At 38.9% G+C, this 12276-nt stretch overlaps 1 protein-coding gene across 1 annotated transcript; it reads left to right on the top strand.

The window, feature by feature from the left end:
• Window positions 1–2111: 2111 nt before the first annotated feature.
• On the top strand, window positions 2112–12082 carry nmnat2 (nicotinamide nucleotide adenylyltransferase 2). Its single transcript, XM_077507295.1, has 11 exons — window positions 2112–2354; window positions 3711–3799; window positions 4894–4961; window positions 5034–5112; window positions 6648–6774; window positions 6836–6916; window positions 6993–7037; window positions 7161–7237; window positions 8342–8443; window positions 8533–8600; window positions 9224–12082. The coding sequence occupies exons 1-11, from the start codon at window positions 2270–2272 to the stop codon at window positions 9324–9326; spliced, it is 924 nt and encodes a 307-aa protein (XP_077363421.1). The 5' UTR covers window positions 2112–2269; the 3' UTR covers window positions 9327–12082.
• The last annotated feature ends 194 nt before the right edge of the window (window positions 12083–12276 follow it).

Below are 12276 nucleotides of genomic sequence, written 5' to 3'. Positions count from 1 at the left end.
AAAAAAGAAACCGCCTGAGTCCAAAAACTTCGGAAAAAATAGTTTTGAAATAAAAATGAATAAGCACTTTATTTTACCTCCTTATTTCACATTTTCACTTGTTGCATAAGCACAAACATAGACAAAGTAACACAGAACAATTCATGTTAGAACACTCTTCAAATATATATTCTTTTGTATTTAGAGGATGATTTACACCCCACCATTTTATTGCATGCACCAAGCATGTTATACATTTCCTGTCCACATGATGGCGTAGTCGAGGAAATGAATCATCTTGAAGCCCCTACGTGTGTGTGAAGCATTTCACTGCAGGGCTTCACTGCTTTACGGGGCTTCATTTTGCCATCACTAGTGTAGACTGAGAGAAAGTTAAAAGTGTACATCCTGTATTTAAAAAGTGCATTCTCTCCTTTCTCCAAGTGTCTTCTCTCCTTTTTGTGTCGTGTTTAATAAATGTCAAACAGGTAAACCTGACAACGTCTGAAATGATAAATTTGCCCTTTAATAATCGCTATTTGAATGTGTTCTTATTAATAACTTTCCGACAATAATAATGTTAGTGATGTCTGACAATAATTCGGAAACATTACGCAACACTTGTTTCCCCCCCCCCACATACGTCTCTGCCAGTTGTAAAGTTCTGACGGGTACTTTCACCGCTTCGTTTATCTTAATGCTCGCGATATTATATGGCACTCACAGTAACGAGTCACGACCAGAGGACGGCATGTTCCCAGTTCAATTATTTACTGGATGCCAGAAAAATCGAGTACTCAGCTGTCCAGCCTTTTTCTCTTAATATACAGAAGAAGTTCTAATCTGTCCAAAATGCTCTCCACTCTCATACTGTCTTGGCCGCCCACCCACACTTTAAATGATTATGAACATTTGCACAATATTCCTAGAAAATCACAATCATCCTATCATTGTTGAGCTTTTTTTTCAAACAGTAGGCTAAAGGCACAAAATTGGTGACCTTCATGGGATACAATTCCGCCCTTCAACATTTTGGACTCGGCATCAAACCGTTCCAAAAATTCCCACAATTCCTTGATTTCACTGAAAGGGAAATTTTCCCACATGAGAGCTATTCATTGGTTGTCACACGCAGGAACCCACGTTTTTCTATTGTAAATAAGTCACCGCCCACTTTTATAGGCAATTAAGAGAACATGCACTGTTCAAAAGAACCTTTCAAAACGTACGCATGTGATCATATTTTAACGATGCATAAAGTGCCTCAAATGCATTCTTAACAGTCAGCTCTGCAACAGGGTTATTATAGTTTGGGAATTTTTCATTTAATTTAGTTTTTATTTCGTTTTTTTGTTTTTTAAATTGAGTTAGTTTTCATTAGTTTTCAGGGTGGTTTTGATTAGTTATTTAATAAATGCTTACTTTTAGTTTAGTTTTTGTTAGTTTCAGTATTATTTTTAGTCTAAAAAAAAATATTCAAAAACCAGCATGTGAGCAATGTCATCTGAAGGTGCTTTTCTATTGGCTGCTGCTAGATGACGTCACTTCAGCGTGACACATTTTCAATTGTCCTTATTCCGGTTCATATCAAAATAAATCGAATTACAAATCACATTTAAAATCATCCCCAAAGGCTCATACATTAAATTAATTACCAAACACAAAAATGAAGAACATTTTTGTTTCTATAATTATGTTTAGTTTTGTAAACATAAAATGTAGTTTCTGTTACTTTTCGTTTTTTTTTTTGTTTTTTTTTTAAAGCATTTTCGTTTTTATATTATTTTGTTTACGAAATTGTTTTTTGAATTGTAGTTTTAGTTTTTAACTAAAATAAACTTGGACAGCAACAATGAAATGTTTGTTCTGTTATAAGCTGAGGAACCTCTGCAAATTTTTACTACCTGTCAAAAAACACAAAAGAAGCTACGTTTGTCGTGACTTTAAATAATAAAAAATAAATAAATACATAAAATCCACATTCACACGGAGCCTAATTTATCCTAGGAATACTTTTAAAAATTTTCTCTTTTTTATTTTTGAAAAGAATAAACCAAAGCAAATCTTGAGCGTTCACGCACGTGACCGCCGTGGGAGCGCATCGTAGCCTTGACGTCACTTCCCCCCCAGCATCCATCCTGCCGCAGACTGGGCGACCTCGCCTTTTCGCTCCTCCTCGTCGTCGTCGTCGTCGTCTTCTTTTTCTTGCTTCTCGAAGCGGAACCGCGCGACCACCAGAACCAGAACCAGAACCAGAACCAGAACCAGAACCAGAACCCGGCTCGGAGCCATGCCAGAAAGCAGCAAGAGTCACGTGATCCTGCTCTCGTGCGGCAGCTTCAATCCCATCACCAAGGGACACATCCATATGTTCGGTAATGGCGCGTGGTGACGTCATCGCGTTCGCTTTTGCTTTTGTGTGTGTGTTGGGATCGGCCGCCATCGTCGCTGTCCAGCTCGTTGCCGGTGCTGAATTCTTCGGGTTTTGCTCGCGTCGTTTGTGGCAGGCCTCAACAACAACAACAACAACATACATCAAAACCCCACCCGCGATGTGACGCAGCCCGCGAAACAACAAGCTCATCATCATCATCATCATCATCATCATCATCATCATCATCATCTTGATCTTCATCTTCCAATCAGGAACCCGAACAAAGATGCAATTTTGACAACACAACCGTCATCTCAACTCGGTTTGATTTCCAGAGCGCCGCATGCAAAAAAATAAAAAATAAAAAAAAATGAAAAAAGAGCCACGCAAGAAAAAGTCCACCAAACACGAAAACAAAACCGACGCTCGTGAAGACAAACGATGCCAATAAATGTCTCGTAAGACGAGTTGTAAAGATATCAAGACAAAAGTATCCTCCTTTTTCGGATCACGGGAAGAATTGAGTTGTTCAATAAATTAATTGTAAATAAAAACAGATCTGCTTCAAAAAGAAAAATGATACCTTAAAGCAACACTGAGGAACTTGTCAACCTTCATCAAATAACTCTTCTGCACTGTTGGGAACGTTACTTTAGAAAATATATATTTTTTTTTTATAGTTTATATACTTGCTAAAAAAATGAGTAACAGTAATTGAATTACTTCATAATAAAACTATTTCCATTACTTTAGAAAAAAAATCTTATATGATTGTTTGTATTTTTTGAGCAGTTTTAAAAAAAAAAGAAATTCAATCAATCAAAACTCGCGCTTGCTTACGTGTGCTCAAAATAGCATCCAAGTTAGCATTCTGACACGAGTGTTGCGGCGTTATTTACGTACGCTATTAGCAACTTAGCAGCTGCTAAATCGGCCGCGGCCGCCGTCATTTATGACGTAAAAAAAGAAAAAAGAAAAAAGCCTTCTTTATGGTGTCGGCGGGTTATGAAATTCAAATGTGGAATATCTATGAAAGCGTCGCAGCACAAATGAACGAAACTCTTTGACGTGTGCGTTATATTTCATGTACAATTAATACCTTTTAAAAAGTCATTTTGTCGACTTGCTGTCGACTGATGATGACATCACCTGTGCTGAGGAAGTCGGTAACGACCAATCACGGCTCAGTTTACTGACCAAACCCCAGAAAACAGGTGAGCCGTGATTGGCCGTGACCTTCCTGTCGTCATCAGTCGTCAGCAAGTAGAAAAATAGAAATAGAAATCAACTCAAATATATCAATAAACTTGCCTTGACGATTTTCTTCCTCCATGTCGGCGCGCGTGCGTGCGTGCAGAAAAGGCGAGGGAGTCCCTGCACAAGAGCGGACGCTTCATCGTGATCGGAGGGATCATTTCGCCCGTGCACGACTCCTACGGGAAAGCGGTGAGTTACACTTTTGGGATGACGACTCAAAAAAACACACAAAAAATGGGACTGCTAGCGTCCATTTTTCTTCTATATATCTATATATCTATATGACTGGATAGACTTTTGAGGTCGCGTGGCGGCCATATTGCTCCTCCCAAGAAAGTTTTGTCGGCATCCCATCCAATTAGATTTCCAGTATCCAAACCGGAGAACATTTGAGACGGTGCTTCGTCGAAAACACACAAATTTATAAATTGATGGTGTTTTAAATGTATGAAACACAAACAGGAGGACTTTGACAACTTTGAAATGAATTGAAATGAATTTGAAATGAATTTGAAAATGAATTGGAATTTGACAACTTGCCTGAAATACATGTAGAAATGATAAATAATATGAAAATAAAAATTGAAAGGTAGAAAGGAAAATTTGTCAACAATAAATTCCATCATTGACATGTTCTTCCTTCTCCTTAAACATGTCAATGATGGAATTTATTGTTATATATATTAGCAGTAATAAATGTAATAATAATGCATTATTATTAATATTATTATTGTGGAAACTGGGGTCCAGCTGCATTTTACAATTTTAAAAATAGGCAGAATTTCACACATTACTTCATGTAAAAAGAGTAGATAGCTCATACAAATGCAATTATGTAGTGGCAGAAAAATTACCTCAACACAAATTCATATCACAATTTGAACTTCATTTTATGAAATATTATGAAATTACTAAGATGCAGCGATATATATATATTAAACATTTTTTCACTTTTGTTAACAAGTATGAAAATTTAGAAAAAAAAATGTTTTATTGTACATTTTATTATACATTTATAACAAATATAAAATTTGCAATTAATCGTGATTTAACTATTGAAGTCATGCGATTAATTACAATTAAAAAAAATTACTCGCCTGACATGCATAACAACAGACAATAAATTCCCATTGTTTGCGTGTGCTTCTTCCTACTCCTCCAACGTGTAACTTATGGAATATTTTGTTGACAAATTGTCCTTTCTCCGTTTTGTTACACTTGTAACGTGTTGATGTTTTTCTTGGCGTTTGTCGCGGCGATGTGGCGGTCCCGCCGTCCGTCAGGGTCTGGTGTCCAGCAGGCATCGCCTGACCATGTGTCAGCTGGCCGTGCAGTCGTCCGATTGGATCAGGTGAGTCATGTGACGTCATCGCCGCCATCTTCTGCCTGCCTGCTTCTCAAGTCGCTGTTGTCGTGGCGGCAGGGTGGACCCCTGGGAATGTTACCAGGACACCTGGCAGACCACCTGCAGCGTCCTGGAGCACCACCGAGACCTGATGAAGGTGACGCACGACCTTCCTGACAAGCGACGGCCGGCGAGGCTCTCGGACCGGGACTCCGCCCTATTTTTCAACCGATTGCTAGCTTGTAGATGCAAATATATTTCGGTCGGGATTTCCAGCACTTCTTCAAGTCTTGAGTCGGGGTGAACAAAGATCACATGCGGGGTTCTGCAAGGTTCCGTCCTTGTACCACTTTTATTTCACATCCGCATGTTGCTCGGATTACGGAACAGCACAACGTCTCGTATGGATATTGATGCAGATGACTCGCAACTTTGTTTTTTTGTGGCGCGAAACATTCAAATAGTACGCTATGTGTATTTTTTTTGTAAGTTTCTACGTTTTTTTTGTCACAAATTTACCACTTTAGAAAGTCGCAAATTTGCCACTTTCTAAACTCGCAAATTTACAAGTTTTTTTTTCTCACAAATTTGCCACTTTAGAAAGTGGCAAATTTGAGATGACTTGCAACTTTGTTTTTTTGGTGCAAACATTCAAGTAGTAAAGTGGCAAATTTGTGCGAGAAAAAACTTTAGAAAAGAGCAAATATGCCACTTTCTACAATCGCAAATTTGAGATGACTCAAGTTTTTTTTTTATGCAAACATTCAAGTAGTACACTATGTGTATTATTTTTGTAAGTTTCTGAATTTTTTTTCACAAATCTTCCACTTATACACTTGCAAATTGTCACTTTAGAAACTCGCAAATATAAGAGTTTTTTTTCTTACAAATTTGCCACCTTAGAAAGTGGCAAATTTGTCACTTTCTACAATTGCAAATTTGAGATGACTCACAAGCTTTTTTTGATGCAAACATTCAAGTAGTACACTATGTGTATAATTTTTGTAAGTTTCTACGTTTTTTTGTCACAAATTTGCCATTTTAGAAAGTCGCAAATTTGCCACTTTCTAAACTCGCAAATTTACAAGTTTTTTTTTCTCACAAATTTGCCACTTTAGAAAGTGGCAAATTTGAGATGACTTGCAACTTTGTTTTTTTGGTGCAAACATTCAAGTAGTAAAGTGGCAAATTTGTGCGAGAAAAAAACTTTAGAAAAGAGCAAATTTGCCACTTTCTACAATTGCAAATTTGAGATGACTCACAAGCTTTTTTTGATGCAAACATTCAATTAGTACACTATGTGTATTTTTTTTTTGTAAGTTTCTGAATTTTTTTTCACAAATCTTCCACTTATACACTCACAAATTGTCACTTTAGAAACTCGAAAATTTAAGAGTTGTTTTTTTTTCTTAGAAATTTGCCACTTTCTAAAGTCGCAAATTTGAGATGACTTGTAACTTTGTTTTTTTGGCGCAAACATTGAAGTATTACGCTAAGTGTATTTTTTGTACGTTTTTTTCCACAGAAATCTGCAAATTTATGATTTTTTTTTCCTCGCACAAATTTGCTACTTTCGAAAGTGACGGTCCTCATTCACCTGCAGATGAATCCAATCATTAATGAAATGATTTGAATTTGAATCCAATTTTGATTTGTCTTGGAATGCGTTTTTTGTTTTTTTGGTGCCGGCAGAGAGTGACGGGCTGCATTTTGTCAAACGTCAACACGCCGTCGTCGACTCCCGTCCTCGGTCAGCCGCAGACACAGGCTCCGCCCATCTACCAGAACCACAACAACCTCAACCACAAGCCCACTTCGGGTAAGCTTGATGTGACGACGACGACGACGACGATGACGATGACGAGTTTGTGGTTTTGCAGTGAAACTTTGGGGCAAGCTGAGTGAGAGTTTGGGCAAAGTGTGCTGCGTGCGTCCTCACATGGACCGTTTTGCCTTCATCGGTGAGTCGAGACGCGCCGAGCGACCGTCGGCTCTCGCGCGCACGCGTCACTAACGTCCGTCCTTCCTCCGCGGCAGATGAAAACGCCAACTTGGGGCCCGCCATGACGTACGAGGAGATCGGTGAGCGATTCGCCGCCGTCCGTCCGCTTCCTGCGTGCGCATCCGGTAAAACGAGCGCTTTTACTGAGGATGTCAACTTTCTTTTCCCGCCTTCGTCTCTCGTCCGTCCTGGTTTGCGTGCAGAGTTGCGCATCTTGCTCCTGTGTGGAAGTGACCTCCTGGAGTCCTTCTGCATCCCTGGCCTGTGGAAGGACAGTGATGTAAGCGTCAACCCTGACCCCCCCTGGCCCCGCCCCTTCCCACCTCACCCGTCATGTCCGCCTTGTGCGAGTCCCAAACAGTCCAAACACAAACACCAAAATGAAAAGCCAGACTGGCAACTGAAACGCGCATCTCGCAAATCATGAAAACTAAAATAAATACGTTCATGGAACAATTGTCAGAAATGGCTGACAAAGGACACAAAAAGACTCAAAATGAGGACACAATCGACAAAAGCATGTAAACATTTTTTGACTGGCCAGTATGTTCAAATGTATGGCTAAACATACATATACAGTATATATATATATATATATATATTAGGGGTGTCAGGTGATTGAAATTTTTCATCGTAATTAATCACATGACAATAGTTAACTCACGATTAATTGCAACTTTTATTTTCTAAATGAACAAGAAAATTTTTTTTTAAGTCATCATACAAATTAAAAAAAAACAAAAAATAGAAATATGGCTGCATCTTTTAGCCATTGATACAGCAATTTCATTCATTCATAAAAGTGAGTTAAAATTAAAAAGATGTACTGGGGAAAAAAAAAAAAAAAAGTCTTAATATCGATTTGTGTTGGCCATTTTTCTGCCACTAGATGGCATAATTGCATTTTTTTAAGCTACTGGTGACAGTTCAGTGAATTTAGAGCAAACTAATCTTTAACATGAAGTCATTTAGGAAATTCTGCACATTTTTTACAACTCGATCCCAATCTCCACAAATATGCATTATTAATAAATGCATTACTGCTCAATTTTGACTGGATATGTTTGCTGCCTTTGCGAGTGGAATTGTTACTTTCCAATTTAAGGGGCGGTCTTAATCGTTTGTAAAAAAAAAAAAAATTGTGGCATTAAAGGAACTTTAAATTAACTCAAAATTAATGCATATATATATTATATATTTACATATATATATGTACCATAATTTTCAAAAAGTATCGTTATCAGTGATACTGGCGCTGTATTTACTTGGTATTGGATCGATACAGGAAAATTGCAGTATCGCACACTTCAAATCAGCTTGTAAGCAACTCACAGAAGCTCTCGAACGTTCCAGTGGAATTTGTGATTTTTGGGTGGTTTTGCAGATGGAGGTGATCGTGGGCGACTTCGGCATGGTGGTGGTCCCGCGCGACGGCGCCGACACGGAGCGCATCATGAAGCAGTCGTCGGTGCTGCGCAAACACAAGGTTTGCGGCCGCCTCGCTTTTTTTTTTTTTTTTGGGGGGGGACGTTCGCACGTTAACTTCACTTGAGCTCTTTTGGTCGGCTGGCTCAGGACAACATCCTGGTGGTCCAGGACGACGGCAAGCATCCCATGGCGCAGGTCAGCTCCACCAAGAGCAGGTAAGATGACAACCCGCTACGGACGCACGCAAACGATCGGCAGGCCACTTTGCGTGTTTTCGGAAGTTGAGCTTCACACCCGAGTCAGCCGGAACGCTCGACAACAAACAAGAAAGGAAATCCAAAAAAGAGAGCAAAGGCGTTGCATGTTGTTAAAACCGATGCGAAACACAAACAAAACCAAAAAATTGATGCACTACCATTCATAGCGAAGAGGATTAGGGCACAAAAAAAGTTTGCCACGATTCTCACTTTTATTCTCAAAATTCTCACTTTCAAGTCAGAAAAAATAGCACGAATGAAGTCAGAATTTCGAGATTCAAGTCGGAATTTTCACTTTCAAGTCAGAATTCTGAATTTAAAGTCAGAAAAAATAGCACTAATAAAGTCAGAATTCCGAGATTCAAGTCAGAATTTTCACTTTAAAGTCAAATTTCTGAATTCAAAGTGAGAATTGTGAGTATCCAGCCAAACGTTTTTTTTTTTTTGTCCTCTCTCTCTTCACTTGGCCTAATCGTCTTCCGCACCTCCAAATCTGAAACGTTGAGATGAATTTGCCGACGTTGGAATGTCTTTTATTCTGAAGGAGGGAGGAAGTGACGTGTCCTTTTTTTTGCTTGCAGACTGGCGCTGCAGCACGGCGACGGCCACGTTGTGGACTACCTGTGCCAGCCCGTCATCGACTACATCCTCAACACGCAGCTCTACATCAACGCGTCGGGATAGACGGCGTGCGAGTCGACACCTCCCCAACGTCGCGAGTGCTGTCAAAGTTCAAGCTGAAACTTTGACAGCACTACCGAAAAGAAAACCTTTGTTCGTGCCATCTTGACACTACCACGGTGTCCACGGAGAAATGTTGATTTTTTAGAGGGCCGTGTCAATATTCTGACCCAAAAAACGTAAATTTGCGACTTTCTAAAGTGGCGAATTTGCGAGAAAAACCCCCCGTAAATTTGCGACTTTCTAAAGTTGCAAATTTGCGAGAAAAAAAATCGTAAATTTGCGACTTTCTAGAGTGGCGAATTTGTGAGAAAAAAAAATCGTAAATTTGCGACTTTCTAGAATGGCGAATTTGCGAGAAAAAAAAACACGTAAATTTGCGACTTTCTAAAGTGGCAAATTTGCGAGAAAAAAAAAATCGTAAATTTGCGACTTTCTAGAGTGGCAAATTTGCGAGAAAAAAAACAACGTAAATTTGCGACTTTCTAAAGTGGCAAATTTGCGAGAAAAAAAATCGTAAATTTGCGACTTTCTAGAATGGCGAATTTGCGAGAAAAAAAAAACGTAAATTTGCGACTTTCTAAAGTGGCAAATTTGTGAGAAAAAAAAAATCGTAAATTTGCGACTTTCTAGAGTGGCGAATTTGCGAGAAAAAAAAACAACGTAAATTTGCGACTTTCTAAAGTGGCAAATTTGCGAGAAAAAAAAATCGTAAATTTGCGACTTTCTAGAATGGCGAATTTGCGAGAAAAAAAAAACGTAAATTTGCGACTTTCTAAAGTGGCAAATTTGTGAGAAAAAAAAAATCGTAAATTTGCGACTTTCTAGAGTGGCGAATTTGCGAGAAAAAAAAACAACGTAAATTTGCGACTTTCTAAAGTGGCAAATTTGCGAGAAAAAAAATCGTAAATTTGCGACTTTCTAAAGTGGCAAATTTGCGAGAAAAAAAATCGTAAATTTGCGACTTTCTAGAATGGCGAATTTGCGAGAAAAAAAAAAACGTAAATTTGCGACTTTCTAAAGTGGCAAATTTGTGAGAAAAAAAAATCGTAAATTTGCGACTTTCTAGAGTGGCGAATTTGCGAGAAAAAACAACAACGTAAATTTGCGACTTTCTAAAGTGGCAAATTTGCGAGAAAAAAAAATCGTAAATTTGCGACTTTCTAGAATGGCGAATTTGCGAGAAAAAAAACCCGTAAATTTGCGACTTTCTAGAGTGGCAAATTTGCGAGAAAAAAAAACTCGTAAATTTGCGACTTTCTAGAGTGGCAAATTTGCGAGAAAAAAAAACTCGTAAATTTGCGACTTTCTAGAGTGGCAAATTTGCGAGAAAAAAAACTCGTAAATTTGCAACTTTCTAGAGTGGCGAATTTGCGAGAAAAAAAAACTCGTAAATTTGCGACTTTCTAGAGTGGCAAATTTGCGAGAAAAAAAACAACGTAAATTTGCGACTTTCTGAAGTGACAAATTTGCGAGTTTGCTCAAGAAATTACTCGCTCCTTATTTTTAAACCCGACCAAAAAGTATTGGCACAAACAGTCAGGTAGTACACTACGTGTATTTCACCTAAGTTTTTGAGTTTTTTCTCTCACAAATTTGCCACTCTATAAACGTGCAAATTTAAGTTTTTTTCTCGCAAATTTGCGACAAATTTGCCACTTTATAAAGTCGCAAAACTCGCAAATTTGACGCTTTATAAACTTGCAAATTTGCCAAGTTATAAACTCGCAAATTTGCCATTTTATAAACTCAAAAATTTGCCCCTTTATAAACTTGCAAATTTGTCACTTTGTAAACTCGCAAATTTGCCACTTTTTTTGAAGTGCGAGTTTATAATTTGGCAAATTTGCCTATTTCTAAACTCGCAAATTTACCAATTTCCAAACTCGCAAATTTGCCACTTTATAAACTCACAAATTCGCCACTTTATAAATTCGTAAATCTGACACTTTATAAACTCACAAATTTGCTCATTTATAAACTCACAAATTTATCAACTGCTAAAATAACGATTTTTTTTTTTTTAAAGTGGCAAATTTTCCATTTTTTTTTGTCCCCGCCCTCTAAAAAAAATATTTCTACGTGGCCCTAATACATGGCGACTTTGTGGGGTTTTCAGTGGAACTGCGGCGCCGACGACGTGCGCGTCCGCGTTGTGACTTCACTTCCTGTTTTTTCATCCAGTCGGTGGATGCATGGAACCACATCTGCTTCGGAACCTGTGCATAAACCCCGCCCACATTTACGCTAATGAGCACACGAGCCACCGCTAGCTTGAGGCGACGTGCGCTAACAGCTCCCCCCGCTGGACAACAGCGGAAATGGGGAACGTGTTGCGCTTCTTCTTGACTCAATTTATTTATTTTGACACAACAATCAACTTACGGCATATTTCTTGTCAAATTGTCTGCTTCCCATCCGCGTCCCGCCCCCACATACTGCTCGACCAATGGGGAAGCCCTCTTTTCATTGCCATGGCAACCTGGGCGGGTTAGGACGGTTGGGTTAGCTAACACGGGTTGCCAATGTCCGGTCCTGGAGCACCCCTATCCAGTTTTGTTTTGGCGTTTCCCTCCTCCGACACACCTGAATCAAATGATCAGCTTGTTCTAACTTATGAAGAGTTCTTTGTTTTGGTTTTGTTTTTTCAAAGTAAAAGCCCGATTGTGACTGGTCAGCATGTTGACTCGTACTTTTCTGCTTGTGCTCGTGATGCGCATGAATCCCATCGATTGATTAAAATTGTGCACAAAAACAAACGACTGCTTGTTGATTTTGCTTTTGTCGGCTGCCGTTTCAGTTGGTCAAGTACAAGTAATCCTGGACTTTAGGAGCTTTTTTTCAGTACTTTGTACTACTTGATGTTACGATTCTACGATTGTTATTTTGTGCTCTGTTGTCCATGCACGATACGGGCCCATTTGTTTCTCCTTTTTGTTTTGCAGGATCCGTT

This window comes from Festucalex cinctus, chromosome 1 (assembly GCF_051991245.1).
Source record: "Festucalex cinctus isolate MCC-2025b chromosome 1, RoL_Fcin_1.0, whole genome shotgun sequence".
NCBI lineage: Eukaryota > Metazoa > Chordata > Actinopteri > Syngnathiformes > Syngnathidae > Festucalex > Festucalex cinctus.
This window is presented reverse-complemented; position numbering and strand designations above follow the sequence as displayed.